This window comes from Podarcis pityusensis (genome assembly GCF_964106645.2).
Source record: "Podarcis pityusensis genome assembly, chromosome: 5".
NCBI lineage: Eukaryota > Metazoa > Chordata > Lepidosauria > Squamata > Lacertidae > Podarcis > Podarcis pityusensis.
In genome coordinates, this window is record NC_138032.1 from 36,745,592 (window position 1) to 36,760,611 (window position 15,020).

At 44.1% G+C, this 15,020-nt stretch overlaps 1 protein-coding gene across 17 annotated transcripts in view; it reads left to right on the forward strand.

Annotated features, from left to right (window-relative positions):
• EPHB1 (EPH receptor B1) overlaps window positions 1-15,020 on the forward strand; it is a 357,336-nt gene that overhangs the window by 120,189 nt on the left and 222,127 nt on the right. For all 17 annotated transcript variants that reach the window (XR_013986829.1, XR_013986830.1, XR_013986831.1 and 14 more), the window contains one exon: window positions 3,392-3,456. Coding sequence is in view for 10 of the 17 variants with exons in the window: in XM_081007270.1 (XP_080863396.1) it covers window positions 3,392-3,456 (65 nt within the window). In the remaining 7 variants the exon portion in view is untranslated. The remainder of the gene's footprint in view (window positions 1-3,391; window positions 3,457-15,020) is intronic.

Consider the following 15,020-nt stretch of genomic DNA (forward strand, 5'->3'; position numbering starts at 1 on the left):
AAGTAGATAAATAGGCACTGCTTCAGCAGGAAGGTAAACGGCTTTTCGGTGCGCTGCTCTGGTTCGCCAGAAGCGGCTTAGTCATGCTGACCACATGACCCGGAAGCTGTACGCCAGCTTCCTCAGCCAATAAAGCAAGATGAGCGCCGCAACCCCAGAGTTGTCCACGACTGGACCTAATGGTCAGGGGTCCCTTTACCTTTTATTGTTACATATGAACCCTAAGCAGTGGTTAATCTTAACTATACTTTGTTGAAGCAAGCCAGTTTCATAATTATTCAAGTTTGCTGGTTTCAACCATACCACAGTTAAAATTAACCATAGTTGGTTGGGTTCTGATGGTGTCACAGTCTCTGTTTAATAAAAAAAAATGGAAGCAAAAGCTTCTACCTCATTATGGCTTCTCTGGAGGAATAGTGGGAGAGCATTTGAGTTTGAGGCTCACACAGGCTTATTCCCATTTTGATAAACCACGGTTTAACATGCTGCCCAAATGCAGCCACATCTTCAGGGGATTACTGAAGGGGAAGAGTGGTGTTGTAAATCCCTTACTGACAAAACCCTGGTTACTTGAGTCTGAATAACAAATAGACTGTGAAGATGGTAATGCATTGAAGGAAGACACAAGGGTTTGCCGGGAGTTGGTTTGGAGGGAGATAGCACACTGCTTAAAATGAAGTACACTTAGAAGGATGTGGATGATTTCACAAAGTTTAAAACTTTCTGCCTTGGGCTGAAAGGTGGTGATCTGAAACATTATAGCTTTCTAAGCTGTGAGGTGTAAAGCGAGGAAATGCACAGGAAGGACAAATAGGGAACTGCTTGACCAGATGCTGGTGACAATTGTAATTTCCTTTTTTTAACATTTGGTGGAATTGCAGTAGACAAGCAACTTAATCTGTTGAAAACAAATAAATAAAACCTGGAAGATTTTTCTCCCCATCTGTCTGTCTATGTTTTTGTTGTTGCTATTATTGTTACTCTTAAAAATGAGAGTCTGGGAAAATATCAACAATATTTGTTTTTTGTTAAACAAAAAACTACACCAAAAATCCTCCCTTAAAGAAATAAAATTTGACAACACATTCTAATAGTGTTGTTTGATATTGGTGCTTCTGATTTTTTGCCAGCATGGGCAACCAACAAATCAATATATCTAGCAGATGCCAATATAGACAATAGGGGGAAAAATATATTACAGATTTGGTCAGTCAGCCACCAGCTATTCATGGAAAAGCCAATAATTGACTACATCCATCCTCTTCACTGCCGGGCAAAACAAAGCAATTTGGGAAGAGAGCTGCAGTAACTGGCATATTTATATCCTCTAGTCTGGCATTTTGAATTCATTATGCTAGTTACATTCCACTTTTTAAAAAATTATGTAACATTCAAATGTTAGAGATGTGATAATGGAGATATGGGCTTAAGATAATAGGGAATCTGAGTCCTTTACTTGGACCACACTTTCAAAAGGGTTCTGAATGCTGAAGCCTGGCAATTATTTTGGTGCCTAATTGGCCAATCAACAGCCCTGTTAAACTGGTGTTAGAATTTAAGCTGATCCATTGATTTTATTTTTATTTTTTGCGGGGAAGGGGTTTACTTAGCATCTTACACCTATGTACTTCAGCTCTCTGCACCAAGGCTATACTTTATTTGGCGGTGTTGGCTAAAAGACCCAACCTTAGGGTCAGGTCCTCCTTGCAATTCAGCCTTTTGTGTTTGAAGTGATGTAGAGAAAATGCAGCATGAACTCAGTCACATAGATGTGAAGCCCACAGTGACTGGCAACAATTTCCAGGCCATCCAGATTTTCAGTTGCATTTAAGCATATCTAAAATGGGTGTCGATGGTCAAAATTCATTTGTCTTCTGGTTAGGTTCAGTCCCTCAATCAACTTTAGTTCCTTTAAATCAAGGTGTGGCAAAAGAGCAATTGGGTTGAAACTCAGTTAGTTGGACTCAGTTGCCACTGGAAGCAATGGGGCAAGTCGCTATGGCATGATCTAAAGCCTATTGATTTCATAGAATCACAGTGTTAGAGGGGGTCTTGTTGTTCCATCTGATCTAACCACTTGGTCCATGCAGGAAGTCCATAGCTAGAGCATCCTCAACAGGTGGCTGTCCATCCTTTTCTTGAAAACCTCCAGTGAGAGCCCATCACCTTCTTGGTGATTGATTCCATTGTTAAGTTGCTCTTACAGTACATAAATTTCTCCTAATTCTCAGCCACATCTACCCTCCTTTAGCTTAAGCCCATTCTGTGGGAACTAGGAGCAACTCATTTAGTCTGGATCTCACATCGTGCTCAGTTTAACTTAAAAATAAAAGAAGCAGTAAGCTTTAAAAAAATAAATAAATACAAAATCACCCCACATTATACTGCAGTCTTGTGTGCATTCTAGAAAGGCAAAAGATTGCTGCCAATCTGACCCTTTGAGGGATATTTTAGCTTCTCTCTCATCTGATGGCCTCATTCAGTGTACATTGGATGCTCGGGTTGCGAACGTGATCCGTGTGGGAAGCACGTTTGCAACTCGCATGCACGGGTCGTGATTCAGCGCTTCTGGGCATGTGCAAGTGCCGAAAACCGGAAGTAACCCATTCCAGTACTTCCAGGTTCAGTGCAGTGTGCAACCCGAAATCGCGCAACCTGAAGCATCTGTAACCCGAGGTATGACTGTACTTGTTTCATCAGTGCAAAGATGTTTAGCTTCCTCTCCCTCTAAATCTGTTCTGAGTTCCCCCTCAACCCTCTGGAGCAGATTAGGGGAGAGGCATGGGTGCATGCACAGGGAGAGGAGGGGGAGTTCCATTGTGAACATGGAAATCATTGTGCTAACAGAACAAGTGCATTGGATTCTTCCCTGTATCTGTAAAGTCCTTGCTGGTGGGAGATGCCAACTTTATTTTAAAACCTAATAATCCTTAGCTAGTGTCTGGAGAGCATACTGGACCCTGAAAATAGAGAAATCTCTGAACTAAATGAATGTGCACATTTTGCATTGACTTCCACAGAGGTAGCTATTAGTTGTAGCAAAACAAGAGTCTTGTAGCATCATAAAGGCCAATAAATTGATTATGCCAGATATTTTTATGGAGTAGAGTCTACTTCATTAGATGCACCTGGTGAAGTGGACTCTAATCTGTGAAAGCACATACCATAAGAGCATTCTTTAAAGTGCTTAGAAACTCTTTGCTATTATGTAGCCAAACTCCTAAATTGCAGTAAGTGCCTAAACTTGTGTCTACTTTCAGCAGTGATCATTTTCTATGGGTTTAGAATGAACATATATCTCCAGATACATCTTTGTAGTGTGTTTGCGATTTTATTCCAACTTCTCATTTGCTTAGTAATTCTTCTCTTTTTTCTTTTTGGTGGACTTCAGAAACCCTAATGGATACTCGGACAGCCACAGCTGAACTTGGATGGACAGCAAACCCACCTTCAGGGGTAAGTGGATATTTGACATGTTCCTGTGTGTCCGCTGGTTGTTAGAAGGTCTGGTGGGGGTTGTTCTCTTTTTTTATTCACGTAGGTAATAATTTCATGTATATGTCGGTTTTAATGTGTTGTATAAAAACCCTTGATTAAAAAAGACTTAATTTCTCTTTTTTATGTTGACCCAAACAATGGCAAAATCAACAAGTTTCATTTTATGCAAACAATATTAGGTATCTTTTTTTCCAACAGGTGGACTGCTATAATGGGTGGAATGTTTTTTCTTCTTCCATTAAATACATACATACACACACACACAGAGAGAGAGAGAGAGAGAGAGAGAGAGAGAGAGAGAGAGAGAGGTATATAAGCTTATGATTTGGAGCTGGTTCACAACTCTTTTTAAAAAAATATTTCAGAAGAAGCTGTGGGCTGTCAATAATATTTAAACATTCAAAGTGACATATATGATGAGAACTTGACTCACGTCTCAGTCATCAGGATGCTATTTTTTTCTTTGTTGAAAAAAGAATTTGGAATGAAAAGAAATCCCACTTGCTCTTTGGATTCCCAGATAATAATCAGCAGCTCCCTTGGCAGGTCCTCTGGCTGCGTAGGGCTGCATGATGCAGCAAGATGTGAGACACTCACTGCCTTGCCAGGCTTGACTGTCATATGGTCCTATTTCCTTGAGAGTGGCTGTGTGTGGCAGGTGTGCAGCCCCCTTTTTTCAAGCCCACTTCTCTGTACAGTGGAGGCAGACTGGGCACCGCCTGTGTTGTGCTTTCAGTCAACCCAACACAATGATCTTTCACTGATGTGGGAAGTCAGTTATGTTAAGCTTTCCATTTTCTTCCCACCCCCCACCCCTGGCCACATCCCACAACAGGGCTGCTTTTCCTACTCACACTCAGATATCAGCAGCCCCCATGAATTCCAGTTTCTGGTGGTGACACACTGTGTGCATTTGGGAAGAGGTGGGGCGGTGCAAACAGCTGCCTGGGAGCTGATTTGAACTTTTTGCCAATTCCACCTTTTGCATTTATGCTCCAGATCCTATTATACAGCAGTGAGTCACCCCCTGCCTGTGTATATAACCATGCAGGGAAATAACAGCTCAGCAGGGAACACTCTGCATGCTCCTTTGTAGCTTGCAATGCAGCCTGGGTGCTGGGGGAATTCCTTCACACGTATTGCTGTGTGCAGTGGGAGGGAGATGCTGCTTTCAGACTGGAGAGAGGAGCACAGTGTATACTAGGGCAGAGTCCCCACCTCTTGGGGGGACCATTTGGGTGTCTAAGAAACTGTCATGGGCACCACAAAATACTCATTTTGCCCAAGAAAATCTGGCCATGCCAAAAAGAACAGACAAACCACTTACACTCCCCACCCCCAAAAAACCAGACAAGAAAATAATCATGCAAATACACCTCCAAACAGGCAGCCCTGTCAAACAAGTAAAATGAAATGAAATAAACTGAAAAATAAATTGGAAGGGGTAGGGGCCTTTGTAGGTGGCAGGGAGGGTTTCAGAGCCAAGTATTTGGGAGGCCGCTGACTTGGGGAAGATCTGGAATAGGGAGCCCATGCTTTTGATGGGAAATGCAGGATACCAAGAAGGCCTGACAGTGGGACTGAATATCATGTGTTTACAAAGAAGATGGAAAGGGGAGGAAGTCTGGAGTGGGAAGTGAGTTTGGGGAACAGCAGCTTCCTAGTCCTGGCCGCAGTCCTATGCACACTTGGGAGTAAGTACCATTGAACACAGTGAGCCAGCCATAGACTTGTACTGCGTGTCTGCTGGAGAGTTTGTGCGTAAATGTAGGACTGTTTTGAAGGTGTATGCTTGGTGTTACATGCAACTGTATATATTAAAAGCATGCTGCAGTGGTGTGGGGTGAGATGCTGCAGCAGGTTGTGTGTGGAGGAAACGTTTTTTGTCATCCAGGCCATTTTTAGCCCACCATCCCCCACCCCAAACAGCTCCAAGCAGCGTATGTGGTTCGCTGATTTCATCCCACAGTATGAGTCCCGCCCTTGGTCTGGCAAGTCTAGATGGTATGTTCATACATCTCGAGGATTCCTCTAAGTGGGCTTTCAGATGGGTGTTTATTTTGGGGTTGGTGCTGCTCATGCATGCAACCCTTTCACAGTGTCCACGTGACGTCAGGACATCAAAAATGTCAGTTTTCATTCTTTCTCTCTCACCCCAATTTAATCTGGATTTCCCCTTTCCATGGAGAAGCTGACAAATGTTTAAAAACACAAACAAAGCCCTCTTGCCAATGGCTCATTTGCGATATTAAGCCCCCTGTCTGCATCCACCCCTTAGACCCTCTGGTATTGTCAACACGACAGACAGTCTGTAAACCAAATGTTCTTGTTTTTCCTAGGCCTTTGGTTCTAGGCAGTTTGCCTTGACTGATTGCTTGCTTTATCATGGTAGCTGTCCATGTGGAGAGGATTCATGCTCTTCTGTGGTTTGCCATGTGCCTTTGGCGCGATACATCAGTATTAGCTGCACAGTGTCAATCGGCTCAATATGTCAGTTTCAGCTTCGCAGGGGCCTGTTGCCTTTCAGAAGGAATTGACCAAGACTTGCCCCTACCTCCCTGGCTGCTGCCACCCTCTAGGTGAATGGAGCATGTATATAAGTCAATGTTTAGCCCTCTCTCTTCCCTCCTTGTCTCTCTTGCACTCTCTACCTAAAGGATTATAATTAGGAAACATTAGCAGGCTCAAAGCAGCTTTTGTACCTGAACACCATTCATAATTGCACTCAGCAGTGCTCTTCTCTGGCTATTAATGTCACTTCTATGAAGTAATGAGGAACAAACCACCTTCAGGCACTTAAAACATCTTCTTTATACAATAGGTGCATTTGAAGAATGGGAGCATAAAATAACCCGACTCGCATTCCCCTGACAGTGAAAGTGATCAACAAAGACAGGGACAGGTGCATGAGAAAAAGATCAGTGAGAAAGATGGTCGCTGCCTTAATAGGTAGGTTTAAACAGGTGATAGAGGGCTAGCTGCAGGGGGGGGGGGAGAGAAGGCTGTGCTGGAGACAATTGTTTTGTCAGCAATGGAAAGATTGAGAGACAGAGAGTCGTGCCAAAGCAACGAAGATAAAAAGGACGCTCAACAAGAGGGAAATGAATCGTTCCTATTAATTGACCTTTGCAGATGTTTCTTTTCTGTACATAATTTTATTGCACCTCAAAGGATGTGGCTGATTGTTGCTGCAGCAATATCTCACTTTGCTGCAATATTTCATCCCTTTGGGCCACTTTGGGTGCGGTTCCTCTAAAACGGGCCTTTGGAATCATTCTTGGGTGGAGAAGAAGAAGAAGAAGAAGAGGAGGAGGAGGAGGAGTTTGGACTTGATATCCCTCCTTTCACTCCCCTTAAGGAGTCTCAAAGTGGCTAACAATCTCCTTTCCCTTCTCCCCCCCACAACAAACACTCTGTGAGGTGAGTGGGGCTGAGAGACTTCAGAGAAGTGTGACTGGCCCAAAGTCACCCAGCAGCTGCATGTGGAGGAGTGGGGAAGCAAACCCGGTTCACCAGATTATGAGTCCACCTCTCTTAACCATGCTGGCGTAGATAATGCCAATCCAGCACTCCTTCTAGTGTGCCTGTGAATCTCCAATCTGACTGTCACCTCCCTCCCTTCCTTTCCTTCCTGGTAAGCAGCAGTAATGTCCTTGCTGCAGGCATATCCTGTAGCTCCAGCCCTTGGGGTGAACCACTTCTGCATAGTTATGCATTGCACGGGGAAGTGTCTAATTCTGCTGTTTGGTGAGCCATATTATACATCTGGCAGAGACCTATGTCTGAGAACCAGTCTCCATCAAACATCTAAAAAGCAGTGTGTATGTTTCCTTGCACACATGAAGGAAGAAACTGTGGGCCTGGGTTGCTTTTCCCTTTCTTTGCCTCCCACATCTCCCTTGAAGCCATTTTCCTCCTAATTGCCCCAGAAACGTGTCTGAGAATCTGCATTAGAAAGAATAAGCCAGAGAAGGCTGTGTCGTGGCAGGGGAAGAGAGTGGATCCGGCTTGGTGCATCTCTCCTGTGATTCCCAATATCCCTCTACATGTTTGGCAGAAATCTGGATTTGATTTAAGCGAGCGTTCCGTCTCCTTGTACGCGCCATGACTATGGAGAGGGAACATCACTTCCTTGCCTACTGCTTTGGGGAGGGAAAAAATATTTGTGACATGAAACAGAACTTGTTGCTGCTATCTCAAAGAGAGAGAGAAATTGCCAGGAAAATGCGTAGTCAACGGGATGGCAATGAATGCAGACAAAAGACAGAGCAGGTGGATAGATAAATATGGTATCTAGCAACAAACATATGGATGGGCAGACCAATTCTGTACGCAGTCAGAGGCTGCAGTGGAAGAGAAGAAAGGCAGAGCTGGAAGGCAGAACAGATAGGAAGGCAGATGGATGATATGAGGGGGAAAGGGGGCATGGGGGGAGGCAGGTAGAGGAGAGGAAAAACAACAACAAAGAAAGCTAATTCAAAGAAGGGAAAATGGAATAGGGGGAAATTGAGTATGTATATGCTTCCCTTTCTCAGGTATTTCAGTTGAATGCATGGATATTAGCAGGGCTAGAATCAGCACCTGGCGCTGTTGGAAGTTGGGAGAGCTTCATGTCCTGGCAAGAGGCATATTCTCACAGCTTCTTCCTCCACTGCTATAGCTGCCTCCGCTGCCTCTTTCTTTTCCACCTTTCCCAGCCACAGCCATTGCTAACTGTAGGGTGGACTTCAGCATCACATCAGAAATGACCCTGAAATCTCACTTTAAACTGGCTTTAATCCAAATAAAGTTAAAGGTAAAGGGACTCCTGACCGTTAACTCTGGGGTTGCGGCACTCATCTAGCTTTACTGGCCGAGGGAGCCGGCATTTGTCCGCAGACAGTTTTTCTGCATCATGTGGCCAGCATGACTAAGCCACTTCTGGCGAACCAGAGCAGCACACAGAAACGCTGTTTACCTTCCCGCCAGAGCAGTACCTATTTATCTACTTGCACTTTGATGTGCTTTCGAACTGTTAGGTTGGCAGGAGCAGGGACCGAGCCATGGGAGCTCACCCCGTCGTGGGGATTCAAACCACCAACCTTCTGATCGGCAAGCCCTAGGCTCTGTGGTTTAGACCACAGCACCACCCACGTCCCTTAATCCAAGTACTTCACCTAAATTATTGTGCAGATAGGAGGGGGTGTTATGTTCATGGGCTTAAAAAGCTACCCCTAGGGATCAGTTGTTGTAAATATTGTTTATTGTTGTTAATAAGACAGATTCTTCCATCATTTAGTCATGTTGCTGTGGACGGAAATAGTTAAGGTGGGGCCAAGCATCCTGAGGGGGTAATTGCATTTGAAACGGCCCTTAATTATCCAGGGAAAGAAGTCCAGCTATTCCTTACATGACGTTAATGATCATAAAAGGGTCTGGACTTCAGGTGGAATCTAATTGGTCAATAATAGCAAGGATATATCTCCCTAGGTAAGGACTGTAACCTGATTATGTGCAGCCATCAAAAGGGAAACAGAAACGGAAAAATAACTCATCTCTTACACTATTGTTAGCTAGGTTCAGGGAGAGGGGTGGAGAGGGTCCCTGTTGAAAGAAGGGGGAAATACTGGGTTTTGTGGCTAGTCCACCAGATTGATTGTGGAATGAAGAAAAGCAGCTTAATATGTTGAGACATGAGCAACACTTCTGCTTGTGTGAGCCATCTCTTCTTCCTACCATTGTCAGAGTTCCACACCAAGCAAGGAGGTCTTCAATTATGGGTAGTTTCCTGTCATATCTGAATCATATGCCTGATTTGGGCATGTGCTTTTCACCAAGGGAAAAAACCAAATTAAGTTTTAAAAATAAAATACGGTATTCTTAGCTGCCTTAAAGCCAGCATTGCTGGAGAATTCTAAGAAACTACAAACCCAGTGCACTTTTCAAAGGTTTAGTCAGCCATCTTGATTCAACATGGCATTCAAACACAGATGAAAAGTCATTGATCTTAGGAAACATCATACAAAAATTGGTTAGTATATCTTAAGAAGTGCCCAAATGAATAGAAAACAGTAAATGCCCCCCCCCCAAATGTATAGTAAATATATTCTATAGGGGGGGGGGAAAGGTGGCAAATATTAGAGCACAGAAGTAAGGTAAGAGCAGAGAAAAAGCAAATGCATATAAATTGAGTGTCTGAACATGAAACTTATAAAAGCAGGAAAATGAATAATATCCATTAATCATTTAATATCTGGCAAGCTGGATGTGTGCGCAGAAGCAGAGGAGTGCTCTGGGAAAAACACATTGCTTCAAAAATCAGGAAAGTTAATTATTTTATCACTGGAAGGAGTATACAAAAATGCTGTTGAGAGTGCCATAGCACTTTAAGATATAACAGTTTTGTTATAAGCTTTCATGAACAAGAGTCTGCTGCATCAAGTGCTAGTTTCAAGAAACCAAGATTAGGACTGACCACAGTTTAGGTTTCAGAAGATGGGCTAAACTGTGGTTAAACTAAAATGGTAGTGGAGGTTGCAGGAGGAGATGGAGAGAGTGCACAAATCTGGGGCTCTGCGGCTCTTTCTTCTACAACTGAACACAATGTAGCACAACCGCAGAATGCAGTCACTGACTGGGAGTTAGTACTCTTTTCTAACCATTCCTTTAACTTCTCAAGGTTTTTCTGCTGTCTCAAAAGTTCCCATTCTTTCCACCTTCTTGCCTCTGGATTTATTGTTGGATTTATTGTTCCTCCAGCAACTGGAGGAACGTGTAGCTACGCTCCAAAGAATTAGAGAGCTGGAGCTCTTCTTGGAAGCAACAGAGCACACCGTCTCCACCAAGGAGGAGACAGGGGACTCCCCTGAGAAGGAGGCTAGTTCACCAACACAGGAGCCAGATATATGGAGAAACGTGACTCAAAGAAGTAGGAGGCCCAGGGTTCGCTCTGATTGTTTAGAAATACACATTCGCTTTGAGGTCCTCTCCCCTAGCATGGAAGACGAAGAGCAGACTCCATTTGAGGATCTCTCCCTCATTACAGTCGATCAGGTATATGAAGACGAGCAGCAAAGTCAGTCCTCAGGGAATGTGCAGGTGACCTTGGAACGGACAGCTCACGGAAGAACCCCGACCAAACCTAAGAGGAGGCGTGTAGTGGTGATAGGGGATTCCCTACTGAGGGGAACAGAAGCAGTGATCTGTGGGCCTGACAAGATGTCTCGGGAAGTGTGCTGTCTCCCCGGGGCTAAGATCCAAGATGTAACTGAACGACTGCAAGGAATCATAAAACCCACTGACAAATAACCTTTCCTCTTGGTTCATGTGGGAACCAATGACACTGCAAGCAATAGCCTCCAGAAGATCAAAAGAGACTACGAGGCTCTGGGCAGGAAATTGAAGCAATTAAATGCACAAATTGTCATCTCATCTGTCCTCCCAGTTGAACGACGTGGCCCAGGGAGAGAGGGGAAAATAGTGGAAGTGAACAGCTGGCTTCGCAAATGGTGTAAACAGGAACGGTTTGGATTCTTAGATCACGGACTGCAGTTTCTTGAAGATGGACTTCTGGCAAGCGATGGGCTGCACCTCACAACGGTTGGGAGGAATATTTTTGCCAAAAATCTCAGAAACCTCATCAGGAGGGCTTTAAACTGACTAATGTGGGGGAGGGAGACAGTGCTCCTGAAGGTAGGAGTCTATCAATTGATGAAGATGATCATCCAAATGTCATAGACCAAATGGAGCAAACAGCACGCAGACCTAGTGGTGGGAAGAAAAAATCCTTAAAAAAGAGACACGGGGGAATGATTAATGGACTTAAGTGTCTGTACACTAATGCGCAAAGCATGGGAAATAAACAAGATGAGCTTGAGCTCTTGGTACAGCAAACTAAATATGACATAATAGGCATCACTGAAACCTGGTGGGATAAGTCCCACGATTGGAATGTAATAATGGAGGGATACAATCTATTTCAGAGAAACAGACCAGACAAGAAAGGAGGAGGAGTGGCGTTATATGTCAGGGATGTGTATACCTGTGAATAGATCCAAGATTTAGAACCTCAAAGCCAAAGTGAGAGCATTTGGGTCAAAATTAAGGGAGAGAAGAATAACAGTGACCTCATTGTGGGAGTTTACTATAGATCCCCAAGCCAAACGGAGGACATAGATGATGCCTTCCTGGAACAGATGGCCAAGCATGCAAAAGGAAGGGAGATAGTAGTAATGGGGGACTTCAATTACCCGGATATTTGTTGGATGTCAAACTCAGCCAAGAGCATAAAGTCAAACAGATTCCTCACTGGCCTTGCAGACAACTTCATTGTCCAGAAAGTGGGAGAAGCAACAAGAGGAACAGCCATTTTAGATCTGGTCCTAACCAATGTTGATGACCTGGTTAGTGGGGTAGAAGTGGAAGGATCATTAGGCGTGAGTGATCATGCTCTTCTGAAGTTTACTATACAGCAGAAAGGAGCAGCCAAGCATACTAGGACTCAATTTCTTGACTTTAAGAAAGCCGACTTCATAAAACTTAGGGAAGTGCTGGGTGAGATCCCATGGACAGTAATACTAAAAGGAAAGGGAGTTCATGATGGCTGGTAGTTTGTTAAGAGGGAGATAGTAAAAGCACAACTTCAGGCATTACCAATGAGACGGAAACATGGAAGGTGCCTAAAGAAGCCAGGGTGGCTATCTAAAGAACTTTTAACTGAGTTAAGATTAAAAAAGGATGTGTACAAAAAAATGGAAAAGGGGGGAAACCACCAAAGAGGAATTCAAACAAATAGCCAGCACGTGTAGACACAAAGTCAGAAAAGCTAAAGTACAGAATGAACTCAGGCTTGCTAGAGAGGTTAAAAGCAACAAAAAAGGCTTTTATGGGTATGTTCGTAGCAAAGGGAAGAACAAAGAAACAGTGGGGTCACTCAGAGGAGAAGATGGTGAAATGCAAACAGGGGACACAGAAAGGGCTGAACTCCTTAATGCCTTCTTTGCCTCAGTCTTCTCCGATAAAGAAAACAATGCCCGACCTGAAGAATTTGGAGCAAATGATTCAGCAGAGGAAACACAGCCCAGAATAACTAAGGAGATAGTACAAGAATACTTGGCTAGTCTAGATGTATTCAAGTCTCCAGGGCCAGATGAACTGCATCCAAGAGTATTAAAAGAACTGGCAGATGTGATCTCAGAACCACTGGCAGTCATCTTTGAGAATTCCTGGAGAACAGGCGAAGTCCCGGCAGATTGGAGGAGGGCAAATGTTGTTCCTATTTTCAAAAAGGGGAAAAGAGAGGACCCAAATAATTACCGCCCAGTCAGTCTGACATCAATACCAGGGAAGATTCTGGAGCAGATCATTAAGCAAACTGTGAGCACCTAGAAAGGAATGCTGTGATCACCAATAGTCAGCATGGATTTCTGAAAAATAAGTCATGTCAGACTAACCTGATCTCGTTTTTTGACAGAATTACAAGCCTGGTAGATGAAGGGAACGCAGTGGATGTAGCCTACCTTGATTTCAGCAAGGCATTTGACAAGGTGCCCCATGATATTCTTGTAAAGAAGCTGGTAAAATGCGGTCTTGACTATGCTACCACTCAGTGGATTTGTAACTGGCTGACTGACCGAACCCAAAGGGTGCTCATCAATGGTTCCTCTTCATCCTGGAGAAGAGTGACTAGTGGGGTGCCACAGGGTTCTGTCTTGGGCCCGGTCTTATTCAACATCTTTATCAACGACTTGGATGATGGACTCAAGGGCATCCTGATCAAATTTGCAGATGACACCAAACTGGGAGGGGTGGCTAACACCCCAGAGGACAGGATCACACTTCAAAATGACCTTGACAGATTAGAGAACTGGGCCAAAACAAACAAGATGAATTTTAACGGGGAGAAATGTAAAGTATTGCACTTGGGCAAAAAAAATGAGAGGCACAAATACAAGATGGGTGACACCTGGCTTGAGAGCAGGACATGTGAAAAGGATCTAGGAGTCTTGGTTGACCACAAACTTGACATGAGCCAACAGTGTGACGTGGCAGCTAAAAAAGCCAATGCAATTCTGGGCTGCATCAATAGGAGTAGAGCATCTAGATCAAGGGAAGTAATAGTGCCACTGTATTCTGCTCTGGTCAGACCTCACCTGGAGTACTGTGTCCAGTTCTGGGCACCACAGTTCAAGAAGGACACCGACAAACTGGAACGTGTCCAGAGGAGGGCAACCAAAATGGTCAAAGGCCTGGAAACGATGCCTTATGAGGAACGGCTAAGGGAGCTGGGCATGTTTAGCCTGGAGAAGAGGAGGTTAAGGGGTGATATGATAGCCATGTTCAAATATATAAAAGGATGTCACCTAGAGGAGGGAGAAAGGTTGTTTTCTGCTGCTCCAGAGAAGCGGACACGGAGCAATGGATCCAAACTACAAGAAAGAAGATTCCACCTAAACATTAGGAAGAACTTCCTGACAGTAAGAGCTGTTCGACAGTGGAATTTGCTGCCAAGGAGTGTGGTGGAGTCTCCTTCTTTGGAGGTCTTTAAGCAGAGGCTTGATAACCATATGTCAGGAGTGCTCTGATGGTGTTTCCTGCTTGGCAGGGGGTTGGACTCGATGGCCCTTGTGGTCTCTTCCAACTCTATGATTCTATTTCAGATACAATTGGTGTTTCCACACTATTTTTCCACACCATGGTTATGAAATATCTTTATATGTCATCTTTTTTGCCTCTAAGAAGGGTAGCAGTTATTAAAAGCAATATGAAAATCAGTACAATAAGAAATGAAAAACCGAATGAAAAAGCAACAACATTTGAAATAACTGCTTTTACCACAGAAGTAGCTGCCAGTCAACACAGCCTCATGAGAATGACAACATTGCTACCAGGTACCTGAAGGATGGTCAGGTCAGCACTATTAGAGTGTCTGTGGTAAAGGTGCTGGCATAGGTGCCAACACAGAGAAGGCCTTGTTGCTGAACACATGCCACACAGCCTCTGAATGTAAGGATATCTCAATTAGAGCATCTGTGGCTGATTTTAGAAAGAGGAGGAGTCAGCACTTCAGAAATATTGGTCCCAAGCTGTTTAGGACTTTATGTCAATGCCAACACATTAAATTGTATTGCCTAATAGAACCTTCCCCTCCCCAAGCTGTCCAACTCCCCAGAGCAGATTTGGGGATGAGCAGTATGTACATAGGGGGAGGAGAGATGGGGGTTCCCATTGTGCTAGAGGGAATCTTTGCACTGGTGTCTGCTAGTGCAACAGGTTCGCTGAATATGGCCCAGCATGGAAATCAGTGGAGATCTTTTAACTTAGGCAAGATATGGTCAGACCTGAGTCCCAGTTACCAGGTGGCTGCTGTGTTCCAAAACAAGTGAAGTTTCTGAAAAGTTTTCAAAGGCAGCCCTGCGTATATTGCATTGCATAAATCGAACATAAGTGTTGTTAGGGCATGGAGCACTGTGGCGAGGCTGCCTCTGTTTTCATGTGGCTTCTGTTGGCATACCAACCTAAGCTGATTAAAGGCACTTCATGCC